At 45.9% G+C, this 15,342-nt stretch overlaps 1 protein-coding gene across 1 annotated transcript in view; it reads left to right on the plus strand.

Annotated features, from left to right (window-relative positions):
• The first annotated feature begins 5,298 nt into the window (after nucleotides 1-5,298).
• The window catches only part of GAP43 (growth associated protein 43), a 57,816-nt gene continuing 47,772 nt past the window's right edge, over nucleotides 5,299-15,342 (plus strand). Inside the window, exon 1 of the mRNA XM_062632631.1 lies at nucleotides 5,299-5,537. Coding sequence (XP_062488615.1) covers nucleotides 5,508-5,537 — 30 coding nt within the window. The 5' untranslated portion in view covers nucleotides 5,299-5,507. The remainder of the gene's footprint in view (nucleotides 5,538-15,342) is intronic.

The following is a 15,342-nucleotide window of genomic DNA, read 5'->3' on the forward strand; positions in this document are numbered from 1 at the left end:
CTGGGTCATCCTGTATCCTATTTGGTTTGGCTTGTAAAGTGTCACATTCCCTTATGGCAGGGCATAACTACACTGAGAATAATAGCTAAGAGGTCGACTGCTTTCTGTGCTGACATTTTGCTTTTTGACAGACAAGCAGATGAGATTTCATTTTATTGAAGAGTTATGGTCTTCAGCACTAAGCTGTGCTGGGATTGAACTGTTGTGTTTGCATTTGTGATGATTCTGAAGCTTAATAATAATTAACATTGACCTGGGGGTTGTACAGACCGTTCCCTGTGCATGTTAAAAATCCTTCTACCCTTGCCTCCGCCCAGAAATTCCAGTTTGTATGAGCCACACAATGTACAGAAACCACAGTTTTAATAAGAATGATGAGAACGGGGAAATTATTGAGGCAATTTCTTATTATGTTTCCTATTGTAAAGTCAGGTGCTGTGAGCCCAGCTGTGCAGGCATGGGAAGGGAAATGGAAATCACAGGGAATAAATGCAGAGCACTTGTGCATCTCTCTTGGACTAGCACGATGACAACAAGTGCTAATGTCGTGTGTTCAGTGTCTTGGAGGACGAGCAACTGAGCAGTCATTAAAGGCACTGAATGAGTTGGAGTGTTCCTGAGTTGGCATCTCCTGAACACTTCTCTGCAAGAATAAATGTCATTGTGGCTTTTGAAAATCATGGCTTTAAAGTCACTTATTTCAGCCTGTGGCATACTGACAGTCTCAGGTCAAAAGAAACCAGGCTCTCCTTTGCTGTTATTAATAATTTAGGATTAACTGAAATCCAAGGTAAATTGACATAAGAGGTCCTTACACTGAAAAACTGGAACTCCTCTGAGGAGACTCATGGCTATGTCTAAATCATTTAGGATGGGAGTTTGATCCTAGCATTGCACTGCACTATTTTGTGCCATTAAGCTATAGATGACTGAAAGTGAGGCCAAATGAGACAAGAGCTGCAAAACTACTGAGGAAACTAAAACTACAAGTGGGCCACCAGTGGGATTTTCAGGAATGCCTATTCAAATGAGGATCCTAAAAAATCCTTATAAAATTGGCTTTTTTCCCTTCTGAATGAAAGTTGGCTAACAAAAGATGAGGCTACCACTATATGTGTAAAATATGAATAGAGAGAAAACCCAGTCTCTCTCCCAATGAAGGCAAGTCACTCACTTCCGAGCTGTTTTTACTGAAGCTTTAAATATCCCTAGTAACGGGACTTTCACAGTACTTCTCGAAGAAGAGACGCCTCTTCACTTTAGCATCTTACCACTGGGACAGCTCCTATAGGCAAACTATCTGCCTCCTCCTTTACTTAACTTCATCTGCCCAGGGAATCAGCCTGATTACAGGCGCCGGAGCAGGTTGAAACTAGGTAGTTCTTCAAACCCAGATCTAAACTGTTACTATTGAACCTAAATTAGCAGCTGGACTGAAGATGCTTTTTCCTTCAACCAGTGTGGACCTTGAGCTGCTGGGCAACTTCAGGCACTGCTAAGTCTTCCAGAACTGGACAGGGAATAAGCACTGCTTTGTATTTCTCAGTCTACTCACCCTGTTCTGTAACAATCACTGATACTTACTCTTTACTTTGAAATGATCTGGACCCTTTTGAATCAAAGATATGCTTTGAATTAAAGGGCTGCTCTGAATAATTACAAACCATACTCTGCTTCACAGCCAAGGAACATGCAGCGTGCACCAAACAGTGGGCCACATATCACTCCAAATGGCTTTTCTTCCTTCTTGAAGTTTATGGCTATACCACACTTGTCCACCTCCTTAGCTGTCATTTAGTCAAGTCTCACAGATGAAGCTTTTAAAATCTATGGTCATTGTTCACCCCCTCCTTCCAGCCCGCTTCCCAAGCTCCCCATTCATGTTGTTCTTCAGAACAGCTCTTCCTTTTGTTTGTGTAGATTCAAAAGCTGAGGTCAAAGGGGCTTTTCAGGGCATGTCTACATTGCATGATGCAGTGTTATAAAGAAGCTCTGAAGAAGAGCTGGATGAGCCTGTATTGGCAATGCAGTAGGAAGACAAAAGTGTTGTTTGGATGAAAGCATGCCATCTTGACTTGGTGACTTCAGGAAATGGAGATTCCCCTTCTTTTCTGTCCTTGAGTTTTGCTTGTGATGTTCATTAATTCCTTGGCTGAAATTTGTGCCTAATTCCTTCTCTTTCCCTTCAGCCCTTTTATTGCTGTGGACTTGTCCTTTTTTTCCTTCCATGTCACCTGATAATTTACCTTACAGGTCGAAGTGATAACATAGCCAAAATGGCAGGGCCAGGGATGATGAGGTATGGTTTTCAGAACCATATAATTGGCTAAATAATTTAAATTCCAGCTTTTAAATATACTGTTTTGAAAGAAAGGGGTATTAAGAGCTGACATGCCCTGAAAACTTGTGTCTTAGCTTATGGCTCTTCCACGTAAGAAGATTAATTCAGAGGAATATCAGATATGACTCTGCAGTGGCCACTCACCACGAACGCTGTGTGCATCGAAAACCTATTAAGGAGGTTTTGTCTATGTGGCAGAAGTGGTTTGCAATAAGCTAAAGCATAGGGTACCCATGGGGATGAGCAGAAGAGACGTGGTGCTGCCTTTGGCTCTGCCTGAAGGTGGTGAGCAACTGCCCCAGTGTGTGAAGGAAGGTGGCTTGACCATAGCTAGATGCACCAACGCAGCCCTTCGCTGCTCCTCCTCTGGTGGGTGTCTGGGAAGCACTGAGGGTGGGAAGGCTTTCCTCAGCAGGGCTCCCTTCAGCTCGGAGGTTCCCTAAGAAGGCCTTGTCAGCGAGAAGAAAACAAGCTTCTGAAATACTTCTGAAGTGTGATTTGTCTGACCTAGTTTAGGCTCCTGCTTTAGGATGAGCTGAATCACACCCTCAGAGTTCCCATTTCAATTTGTTGTCACCAAAGGGAGCCCAGAGTGATGCTTTCAGATGCGGACATACATGTTTGGCCAGAGGAGTCCCATCTCCCAGTGGCATGGGAGCAGCCATGTGGGTTAGCAAGTGCCCACAAGCTCATGACACACCAGCTTCGTCGTGGAGATGAGCCCCTGCAAATCCTGGGGCAGCGGCAGAGGGTCCTAAGTCCCATAGACATAATCCAAAACACCATTGCACTGCTCCACTGTGCCTTAGCATGGTGCTGTCAGCAGTGATGTATTCCTTCCTCAGATTTCATGCCCATTGCTTTCTGCTGCTCCACTTCTTACCCATCTTCTTTCATGATCGCTTAGTTTGCCTTCTTGTTCTCTGAAAGCTGAATCTGATTTTTGTTATTTAATCCTTTGGTCTGCTCTGTGTCAGCTGTTTGCAACTCTTCCCAGTTTAGTATCTTCTCTGAATATCATTATCATACCATTATTTCCCTTTTCTAGGCTGCAAAACCAGGACTATTGCTGATACCTGCTTGACCCTAAGAGGCATATCCCTTAAACTGCAAACAGATGCAGATAGCTAGCTAGATCCTCTTTGAAATGCTGCTTAAAAATATATGGGGTACTGGGAACTGCAATGATGTCATAGCAACTGAATATGATTATGGAGGAGTCTGTGCTGAGGGGTATTCCAGAAACCATAGCTATATGTGTACACATTTATTTGTATAAGCGTGCACATGTGCGTGAATAGTTGTGTTAATAATGTACAAATGGAGATATTTAAAGAGCAAAGGCCTTAATAATAACCTATGACATTTAATTTTGCTCTTTTGAGGGCAGTTTTGCATTAAAAATGTATTAGAAGTAACTCCGTGGTGTGGCAGAGAAGTTGATGTAGTGACATTAGTGCTAAAAAAGAGAACAGCATCTGACTGTGCCTCCCAGACACAGTGAATAAAATAAGCTACATTTGAATTCTGGTATATTAAATCCTAAAAATCCAGCAGTCTCTTTATATTTTTAACATGCTCAACATTGCCATACTTTGGTTTAACTCTTGTCTTGGAATATGTTCTAACAGTGACAGAGATAGCTATCCTGCTCATATATACACTGTTATAACTTTCAAGACATGTGCTTGGTTGTGTGTTTGAGCATCAGTGTTCACTCAGGCCCTTCTCTACATGGAAACCCATCCAGATCTGTTACCCCACACACGGAGGGTAGTTGGGAGCATGGACACACACATCTTCCTCATACTAGGTTACAACAATTTTCAGGCAGTAATCAATAGACACAGAAATTACTGAGACGCTGAAATTAACTGAGGTCTCTCCAGAAGCAAGAGGGATGATTTCTGTAGGTTTTGAAGCTATTGTGAACAAATAAGCTCTTTTGCAGGAGTATCATAGTTGCTGCCTGTGGAAAGTCTATAGGATGGACTGTGGGAACAAGGGGCAAAGTTGTCATGACTTCACCGTACAGGGTTTATGCCTTCATAGAATCATAGAATGACTTGGTTTGGCTCATCCAGTTCCAACCCCTTGCCGTGGGCAGGGACACCTTCCACTAGACCAGGTTGCTCCAAGCCCCTTCCAACCTGGCCTTGAGCACTGCCAGGGATGGGGCAGCCACAGCTTTTCTGGGCACCCTGTGCCAGTGCCTCAGCACCTTCACAGGGAAGAACTTCTGCCTAATATCTAATCTAAATCTCCCCTTTTTCAGCTTAAACCCACTCCCCCTCCTCCAATCACTGCCTGCCCTTGTAAAAAGTCCCTCTCCAGCTTTCTTGCAGGTGCCTTTTAGGTACTGAAGGCTGCTATAAGGTCTCCCAACCCTTCATGTACGAAGAAGACAACACCTACATATGTGTTTGCGAGCGTGCTGGGGAGGGGGAGGGGGACTTTCCACAGCCATTTTAACATATTCCCTGATTCCCATTTAGCCCGCAGCTCCCACCTACAGCACGCAGTCACCTGTGCATGCCACATACCCTCTGGTCCCTCTTCTCCCCCCATGCCCACCCCACACCATCCATCACCCGTCATGCACAAACCCCATACACATAGCAGTGCCCATGTGCTCTGGGGTGGGGGGTGTGTGTGTGTGTGTGTGTGTCAGGAGCCTGCCTGGGTCCCCTCCTCACCCTGCATGTCCCAGTCACACCCCCAGCCCCTCCCGCAGCCTGCAGTGTCCCCTCTCCTCTGTGCGGTGGGGAAGTCGTTGGGTAATTGGGTCCAGATTGGAGGTTTTAATTATTCATGAGGCTGGCAAGGGACTTGGGGGGGGGGGGGGTGATGGTGAGGTGGGGGTGGGGTGGGGAGGTGACGAGTCAGGGAGAGCTGGAACAATTCTGGGAAGGGTAGGGAGGGAGGGAAGGAGGGAGGGAGGGAGGCAGCGTGTGCATGTGTGATGAGCAATAGCTGTGGACCTTACAGTTGCCGCTAACTGCCCTGGTGTGTGTGTGAGTGTATGTGTGTGTGAGCGAGAGAGGAGAGACAGAGAGAGGGAGGGAGGGAGGGAGCGGAGAGGGTGGGGGGGAGAGATAAGAGGCAGAAGAGGAAAAGGAGAGAGGAGAAGGAAGGAAGAAGAAGGAAGGAAGGGGACAATACGATCATGCTGTGCTGTATGAGAAGAACAAAACAGGTAGAGACGAAGATTCCTTTTTGTGTGTTTCTTAAGACATCTCCGGGTTGGCTGTGGGGCGCGTGGCTGCCTGAGCATGCGAGGGGCTGGGGCAGGGGCTGGGGTAAGGGCTGGGGGAGGAAATTTCATCTGCTTTCAGCAGGCAGGCGTCTCTTTTGCGATCCTTCAGCATCTTGCTCTTTTCACACCCTGCAATGTGACTGTTTTGCCTTTTCGGGGCTGGTGATGTGGGGAAGGGGGGTGGCCTACGTCCACATTTGGGGAGCTACCAGGATCCCCCCTCTATTCTTCTTCTTATTTTTTAATAGTGGGCACTTGTATTGCCTGAGATTTTCTGTCTGTGGGTTCTGAGGGTGTGGATGCTGGGGGGGGGGGGGGGGGGTAGTGCGGCTGGCAGGAAACGTGATGAGATCTGGCTCTACCTTGGAGATAAAGGAAGCAATTCTTCATCTTATGCCAAAAGCAAGGAAAGGATGCCCAGTGAGCCTTGATCCCTGGTCAGCACACTCGCTATTGCTCCTGGCTCCGATGAATGGGAGATGCTTTATGTGCATGTGCTCGCAGCACAGGTGCATTCCTGTTTTTGTGTTACAACAATCCAAGCAAGAATTAACCTGAAGCTTTCTTTTCCGACCTATGCTATAGTGAAAAATGCAATTAATTCCTAACAAAAGCATTAGCCAGGGGAGGGGGAGAGTCACCCCCTTTGCTGTACCTTCGTAGTACAACCAGTTAGACAACTGTGCACCAGCTGGTAAAGAGACAGAGGACCACGCCTCTGTTAGCTCCGAACTCGGGTGGGATAAGTGCAGCTCTGGTGTGAACCTGTTGGAAACCAGTTCATTCTCTTTAATGGTACCACCTGGCTTTTGCTGTAAGGGAATTGGGGTGATGACAGGGTTTGGGTGGTGGCTAGTGTTCAGTGCCACATTATTTATGTGCAAAATGATAATTGATAAAAAGCTACTTGGATCATTCTCCCCTCTCCCTTCCCCCTTTTATTCTGTGTGAAAACCCAAACCTGCTCCTGATTAAGAGAGCCTATTTTGGCTGAACCTCTTGCACTTCCTTGGGAGGATGCTGGATTTATGCAGTTGGAACTTTGAGGCAGGAATATCTTCATAAGGCATTTTGGCAACTTTCCCGGATTGCAGATCCGTGGATAATGACAAGGAGCTTTGGTTCTTGTTCTGAGCTCAAAACTTAGGTACAACACCATACTGGTTACTTTCTATATGCATACGTGTCTGTATCTCTTACAGTATAGCACTGCAGTATGCTGGAGCAATAGCCTAACACAGATGTGAGTAACTCCAGTAGAACAGCATCGCGCTGAAAGAAAACCCAGGTTAAAGTGTGTTTCTGAATGGAGATGAGTGTATTAGCAAACGAAGGAGCGATTCTGTACAATACTGGGGAGGGGCAGGTGAACAGGATGGAATGAGCTCCTGCGTCATCCTCTGGTTTTTCCCCCATGCAGGTCTTTCAAATGCTTTACAATTAACGATACGCTCACAAAATCAGGAGGGAGGTGGGGATGGCTGGAGGACGGGGGGGGGAACACGTTGCAGCCAGCCAGCAAAGCACGTTCTGCTGGCAGATATGGGATGAAAGAGCAGAGGAGGAGAAGGGAAGGCAGACAGGGAGGCAGTGACAGAGCAGTGGGTGGAGGTGCACAGCACATTTTAAAACCAAGTAGGTAGCTCTGGGATTCTTCAGAGTCAGAAGAGAGCTATCGGTAAAGGGGGATGATTTAGCCCATACCAGCACAGGTTGGGCTTTAGAGCTCCTGAATCTGTTCTTTACACCCTTGTGGGGTTTACCCCTATCGTTTTGCATTCTGACACATGTAGAACTGCATGGCATGCAGGTCTCTTGGTCGCACTCTCTTACCACTCCGCACGTTAATCCACCGCATGGTACACACCCCTTTGCGCGTGCATGTGCAGCACACATCCCCCTCGCTCACGTCTGTACTACACATACATGCACAAGCACACAGGCACTGGTTCACACATGCTTCCTGATCCTTACTGCAGCCATGCAACCTGAGCATGCCAGCCCATGCATGTCTGGTGGATGCTGCTTAGGCTCAGAGCCCCAACTCCTGCTCCTATACCTGAACACACAGCACAGCCACCAAGCTGGCTGCATAGCTGTTCGCTCAGCAAAGCTGGGGATATACCAGAGGAAGCTTGAATTTGGAGATGATTTCAGCTAGTGCTCTTTCTCTGTCCCCACCTAGACCTTTCACAGAGAGAGAAAGATAGAATGGGCTCTTCAGCACGGGCAGGAGTTTCCTTCCCAAAATAAAGAGAGCTCTCCTCAAATTATTTTGCAGGGGAAGCCCCTGGTGTCCCGCCTTTCTGGCAGCTAAACAGCAAAATGTGGTAATTGCAGGCTTGGGTGTGGAAGGAACCTCTTCACGTTTGTGTCTAGGTGTGCCTGTGTGCGTCTGCCCTCCCACCCCTCAAAGAGAGATGAGTTCACACTCTCAATACCTTGCAGATTATTCTTTCTTGTGGGTGAGATGCCAACGTGAAGAATGAAGTAACTGATTGTGCCCACCCATGAGAGATTTAGATAGCTTGGTGGTGTCATTTCTGCCTACAGTTGATTGCAGCTCTGAATCTGTACCCACAAAATGCTCAGCTAAAAGGCGGCAGAACCGAAAGGCTGGGTCAGAATTGGGTTTAGCCTATACTGGCAGTGAGAGATGCAGTCAGTAATATGCAGGGCTGGGTCGTTAGATAGGTGGCTAGAGATGCAAGTGTTGCATGCACCGCATAGTAGAACAGATGGACGTTATGGGGGTATGTGCTCAGTATTGGATTGCATGAGTGATTAAACAATAACCCGCAAGCAGGTTTCCCACTTGTGGGTGAGATGAGTCTCATTCATCACCAGCCATATCCGACAGCTTCCCTCCCGCTCCATCCTCTCCTCCTCACCCCAGCGCTGGAGAGCAAGCGGCTGCAAAGGTTTGAACCTGCCACACCCATCAAATCAAAGCAGGGGAAGAGGCAGTCTGCGTTTCTTTCCCCTTCCACACGAGCAGCATGAATAAACAGGGCTGTACCTCTGAAGATGTGGTTTAATGCAATCAGAGAAGGAGGAGAAAGCGTTAGGGAACTATTGTAGAGATTACAGCCAGCCAGTGTGAGGTGTCTTGTCATTCCAGGAACTGCAGAGGTGTGCAGGAAGGAGGAAATGGAGAAAAAGAGAGAGGGGAAGATGCACACAGAGTTAAAGGTTTTCCTCGCCTCAGGATATTAAAATGTCTCAGACCTCATTTAGAATAACTTCATTATGCCGCACAATCCAGATGCTTCAAAACTTGTGAGCCATGCTCTTGCCTTTAAACACAGAGAGAGGAAAAAGGGGTGTTTTAAAGGAAAGGTGTCCATCCACGCCCCTCCTCCCTCCACTTGCCAGTGTGGCATAAATCACTACAGACCGTTGCCTGGAAGGCAGAGTCATTTCATCTGCGCCTCAGGAGAGTCTCGCCACTGCCTCCACCTTTCCGAAAGGCACCCAGCACTTTTTGTGCTTCTTCCAGTAAGCAATTGCTGCTGCATGGAAGTATAATTACTCCAGGTCCTTGCTCATTCTCTTCCTGTGGCCATACCCTTGGGCTTTCTCCAGAGAACCATGTCTCCAGAGAAACACCCATTGCCCCGTCCTCCTCCTCTGCTGCCTTTGCAGACTATTAGAGACATTGATTTCTCCTAGATCGCATAATGTAACTGTTCTTAATGGCACAGACAAGCCCCCTCCTAGGAAACTAATTGCAGGCAGAGTTTCCAGGGGGAGAAGGACAATGGTAATGCTTAGTGGGAAAGAAACCAGTCTGCTGATCCGAATTGCCTATTGCCACTTGCTCCTGAATGAGAGTCCCAGCAAAAAACTCTGTCAGGCAGCACTCACTAGTACGTAGAGACATCCCTGCTGAGAGGGATGCGTTGAATCTCGTATCTGCTGTGTACCATGTGCAGCCGAGGGAACCAACATGTATTGTCTGAGGGCTTGTCCTGGCCCAATGCTGAGGGTGGCCAAATGATCTCAGAGCTGCTTTTGCCTCAGGGTAAGAAAATGAGCTCTAGCTCCAAGTTCTGCTCATGCCCATGCATGAGAGGATGGAAGTTGCTTGGGGATGAGGGATGAGACAGACCCATCCTCCAGGCTTGACTGACTTAAAAGGAGAAAGCTCAAAGAGGTTTCACCTGAAGCCCGCTCTCATTTCAGGCCAGCTGATTCTGTGATGCCACCCCAGGATCTAGTAGCCATATTTCCCTCTTCCCCTTTCCCAGAAAGCAGGAATTCCCCACTGCTGGCAGCTACCAAGTTGCAAGGTCTTCTTGTGTTATTGGGAAGGTGAGCTGGGTCCTTTGCCCATTGCAAGATGAAAGGAGGCTGATGGTCTTACATGATGCACATGTGGGATGTGTATACCAGCTGGAGGCATGTGGTCCTCTCAATGACCTCCATCTGCTCCACGTGCAGAGGACATGGGGTGCAAGCGGCTCTGACTACTCTGTATCAAGCAGGCATGTACATGCTGAGGGATCGGTGTTTTAATAGGTAAACCAGCAGGCATAGTCTGAAGTTTCCCTCTGCTTCTGGCTGGGATAGTATGAAGCAGAAGCACCACAGATATATAACTTGAGACCTCTGCATGCTCCCAGTAGGCTGGTGCTGCATTACTGGCTACCACTTGTTCATTCCATGAGTTGCATGGACTTCCTTCTCTACCACTCTTCTGATGTCCCCTCCTCCTGCATGTAAATGACTAACATCTCTTCCATTGCTTTGGGCTTCCTCCCTACAAAAGGAGGGCTTTATTTGGATTTGAGAATGAACGATGACTCTGATGACAGTTCCAGGCTAAAGACATGAGGATGGGAAACCTTTTGGTGGCAGATCTCTGTGTTGATGCCTGTTGGAAGTCACTATGTGTCTCCCCTATTTGCTATGAGTCTGACAAGTCTTAGGGATAGATTTGTCAGCAGTCCCTACCTGGCTGCATCTGCCTTTTGAAGGCACAGTGTCCACCTGTAAGGCAGCAACCATAGCCCAGTAATAGCCCATAGAAGAGGTCAATCATCCAGAAAGGCCCAGTGGAAGCTGCATATGCCTTGCTGGTGGACATACTAGAATACCTTGCCGTGGGAATACCAGAGCAGGTATGTGCTTGAAACACCTTTCAGCATCTGAAGTCCAAAGCCAGAGTCTGGAATCCATCCGCATTCATTTACTCTATAATTCTAAGATCCTCCTGAGCACACCGGGAGGTTACATGTAGCCTCAGAGTTCTGATGGCCTCACGTGGAGAAGGTGTTTATATTTCCTTAGGGCTCTCTCTATCACCTGCCGAGCATGTGTGTAAAACTCCATGGCTTTTCATGGTTGCCAGCACCACAGGCCAGTAGTTAGTAGATAGGAATTGTTTCCAGGAGAGCAGGTTTCTCTTCTTAGCAGTGCTATTAACCTGCTTTCTGACTTGAACTAAGCACAGTTTCTCTGCCTGTCATGGCTGCCTCTGCAAGATGCTGCTTCACTTTGGAATCTAAAAGTGTGTGAAACGAAAAACAAGGATTCATATGCCCTCAGGTGAGAGGTGCTTTAGAAAAGCGAAGCATTGCTTTATTCATCCTCAGTCACTCCTGCAGTGCTGGGAGGTTTATTAGCCACTTGAGTTCCTTTAACAGAAAACATTGATTTTCTTCCCAGACCCAGGCTTTATTACTATGGGCCCGAGCCTGAGAGTAGGTCTGCAACTGAAGTTTTCTCCCTGCTGTCCACCAGTTTGCTAACTCCTCCCCTACCATCATAACGATCCAGCCTGTAGCAACCTACAATATGTGTATGGGGTGTAATGAAAATAGTGATTTGTTTTTAGTGTGACAAAAGGAATTTGGACTTTTGGAGTTCTGCTGATCCTGCTGTCTCTGCCTGTTACTCATTTTGTCTCCTTTGCCCATCTGTTCTGCTCGTCGTCTTCCTCCTGCTCCTTTGACCATGCAGTCCTGCTGATGCTGCTTCTCTCCTCCAGCTGGGTACCAACCCTCTTTTGGCTGTGCTTCTTGGGGACTCCTGAAGGCAGCATCAGCCACTACCCCCGGGGTCTTATTCCTTCACCTTTCCTGGCACTGGTGTCAGAAGGGAAGCTGGAAAACTATATGGGTACTTTGTACTTCCAGTTGCTTTTGTGACTTCCCAAGTTCTCCTCCACTTGAGCAGCTGTTGCAGATGTGCACCTATAGACTGAGACAGCAAAGTGGTGCATCTTCACCTATCACTTATGGCTGTTAGCAAAGGTAAAATGTTTCCCAGCCCTAACTGGGGAAGAGTATGGCTGCTATAGGAGCGGTGGATGTGGTACAGGCTAGTATCACCTTTCCTGATTTCTTGAGGGTTCCTTTATCTGGGCTTGTCCCTTGGATGCTAATGCCACTGTTGGATGACAGATTGTGCTTCAGCCATTTTGTTGGTCCAATAGAAGATATCATGAGCCTGCCTTCCTCCCACTGGGGTTGGTTGGCTTCGATGCCTTGAAAGGGGAGCCAGGATGTACTTATATTCATTTGAATTATAACCAATAAATGTCAGTCCCATTCATTACTCATGTTCTGAAATTTCTTGAATTAATTCCAGCCATAATTCCAGGATATCTCTATTTATAGAGAGCTGGGACATCTCACAATATTTAAACATTCTCTTGGTAGGAGTACACCTTTCTGTAAGTGCTGGGGATTAGTAAAGCTAATGGGCTCTAAAAGAATCCTTCTCACATGGCTTGAATGCCTCGAAAATTTGGGGATGCAGGGGAGTGTGTTTGGATGTGAACCTAGCTCTGAAGCTAGTTTTATTCTACTCTTCCCGTAATTGCCTGGGAGTGAAATTGTGGTCTCAGGAACTTCAGGGTGTTTTTATGAATGGGGGTGGTTTCTAACAATGGGTGAGGTCTAATTTATAGTTTCAATTACTCTTGTAATTGTTAAGACTATTATCAATAGGCATCTGGTTCATCAGACTATTGAATGGTGTCTAATCCATTTCTTTTATTAATAGTATCCAATGACCTTATAAATCTGCAATGTTAAGTACTCAAGGGCAGGCAGGTTGGGGCAGCATGGTACCATGCTTTGCTCTTTTGCACAAGATGCCAGCCATTTATATTATTCTAAATTGAAACAAGCAGGATGTAAACCACAATGGTTTTCAACTGACTGTTGTTTTCCTTGTATCATCCTTTCTTCTGTCTGCTTTAGCAGTAAGATATTCAGTGGTGGATATAAATAATGATGGGGAACTAAGACAAAGTGGCTGTTAGAAGCTGGGCCAAAAGGAGGGACACTCAGGAGGAACACTTCACCATAGGCTGGAGATCTACACTGAAATGGTGCTTCTGTTCCACAGAACTGGGGCACCTTTCTTAGGGCTAAGGCTTTCATTCCTAGCTTGTTATGTTGGAGTAGTCAGGCTGGCAGCTTGCAAGGACCCGGATTGCACAGGCTGAATTTGGACCTGCCAGAATGGACACTTTGCCTGATCAAAGAAGAAAACCAGTGGTTTTAACCCTTCCATTTCCCATGTAAGACCCAGAGAAACTTCAAGCCCTACACAGAGTTTTGAGGACAGACACTCACAATTGGTGTTTGATGTTTGCCACTAAAATTGCAGTCAAAAGCATGATAAGGATGCAACCAGTTCCACCTAAAGCACAGGATCTTGTAAATGGCCTTTCCTTAAACTCCAGTCAGAATAGCAGCTGAAAGAGATTAAATCCCAAAGAAAGGACAAATGGAAGAAGGAAAAAAGATCCCCACCCCCAATAACTGAAGAACTGAAGCTGAGGACTCCATGAGGTAAATGGAAAGTGGATAACTTCCAGAGGTTAGTTAGCAAAGTTAATATGTGAATCAATACCTGAAGCTGCCTCTTACTTGATAAAACTACATATGCAGCAAAAAGAACCCTCCATTATGATGCTAGTGTACAAGACTCTGTGGAAGACAAAAGAATGGACAAATTAATGCAAAATGAGCCCTAATGGCTTATAGGAATTTTTAACAAATCTTCCTTTAAAAGTTCAGTTAATTCTTCTTTGTGGTCTTTTTTTTCTTCATTCCACAGTTCAGGAAGAGATACCATAAGACAATGCCTTATCCTTATCTTGTAGAATTCCATTGCTTTTTAATTAGGGTGTGACTGACAAGAGGAGTCTGAAATGTATCGCAGTATTTTACCATTGTTCTGAACTGAGAAATAAAGGGTTGTTGGAAGCTGAGCTACCTTCTTAAAGGTGTCTGTCATAGGCTGTAGAACTTCCTTCCTTTCTAACTGTGGAGGTGCCTAAAGTCACCTGTAAAGTCCCCTAAACATTTAAAGGCTGCTTATTGGCATGCCTAGGTGATCCTTAGGTTGGTTTAAAAGCAATGGCCAGCTCAATACCTCCTGAACAGCTAAGCTACCATGGGATCCATAAACCAAGTGTTCTTCCAGTTGCTTTCCCTGCACAGCCAAAATGGGTGATTTTGTCACAGTACACAGGTCAAGTGTCTGCACACGATGCATCCAAGAGGAGGGGAAAGTACTAGCTTCCTTTTATCTGCAAACATTCTGACTAAAGTATTTACCCAGATATGTGGTGAATATATATATATATTTTTTTTTCCCCTAAAACACAATTAATAGGAGCCACAAAGGAAGAAGGGCAGGATCTGGAAAAAGGGCAGAACAAGTCACGATGTACTGGTGGCTTATTTACATCCTAGCTTATTTACAAATCTTATGGAAGCAGTCTCTGAACCATGAGCTTTGACTGCTTTGAAGACTCATGAGGGCTGGATGAGGTGTCAGAAGGCTGAATAAGAACAAGGAGAAGATAAGAAATTGCAGACTACTTCATTTCTGGAAAAAAAAAATGGTGGAAATAATCAAATAAAGGAGATTATTAGAAGCCAGCACAGATCTGTCAAGAATAGATCATGTCAAACTAATTTAGCTTTCTTCTATAACGAGTCTTGTGGGTACAGAGGAAGTAGTTGTCATACCTTGTCATTTGTAAGGATTTTGACATTATCTCACAGGCTTTTATCATAACTGAACCAAAGAAACATGGTCCAAAGGAAAACATTACAGCATTGATGCAGAACTGGTGTAGATAATCCTACTCGATGGTTTTCTACCTAAACAGAAGATTCTATCAAGCAAATTGCCACAAGTTTGAGCTGTGGCCTGTTGGTGTTTCATGTTCCCATTAAATACATTGTACTTTACATTTTAGTTTCAACCTGATGGCTGTCTAGAGAAAATGTTTTCTAAGCTCTGCAGGTGGCACGAACCAGGTATAGGCTGGTGGAAATTACTGGAATTCAAGACAAACTTGTCAAACCGAGGACCTGGTTTGAACAGCATCAGAGCGAATATCAAGTGCTCTCCATGGGAATGATTAATGGAGCCAAGAAGTCAGCTAGCTATCCTTCGGGAGGGGAGACAGTCTCTAGAGGACCACAAGTTCAGTGTTAGTCTAGAACATCATTTTAATGTCAGAATGGAAAATGTCCTCTTACATTTGTTGTGCAAAGGGGAGTATAGTCTGTAAGACTTCAGCTCTGATGAGCACGTGTCTCAGCTGAAATGGCATGCCTTAGTCATGTACTGAATGTCATGCCTTAGTCTCATACTGTACTCTAAGGAAGTGTGGTCCAGTGAGGTAGAGTGGAGACTGGGATAGTGAGAACTGCTGGAGGTCAAGGGGAAGACTGAAATAATTAGGGTTGCTTAACCTAAAAGGAATAAG

Source organism: Pezoporus occidentalis, unplaced genomic scaffold, assembly GCF_034315485.1.
Source record: "Pezoporus occidentalis ecotype Australia unplaced genomic scaffold, CSIRO_AGI_Poc_V1 ctg111, whole genome shotgun sequence".
NCBI classification, from domain to species: Eukaryota; Metazoa; Chordata; class Aves; order Psittaciformes; family Psittacidae; genus Pezoporus; species Pezoporus occidentalis.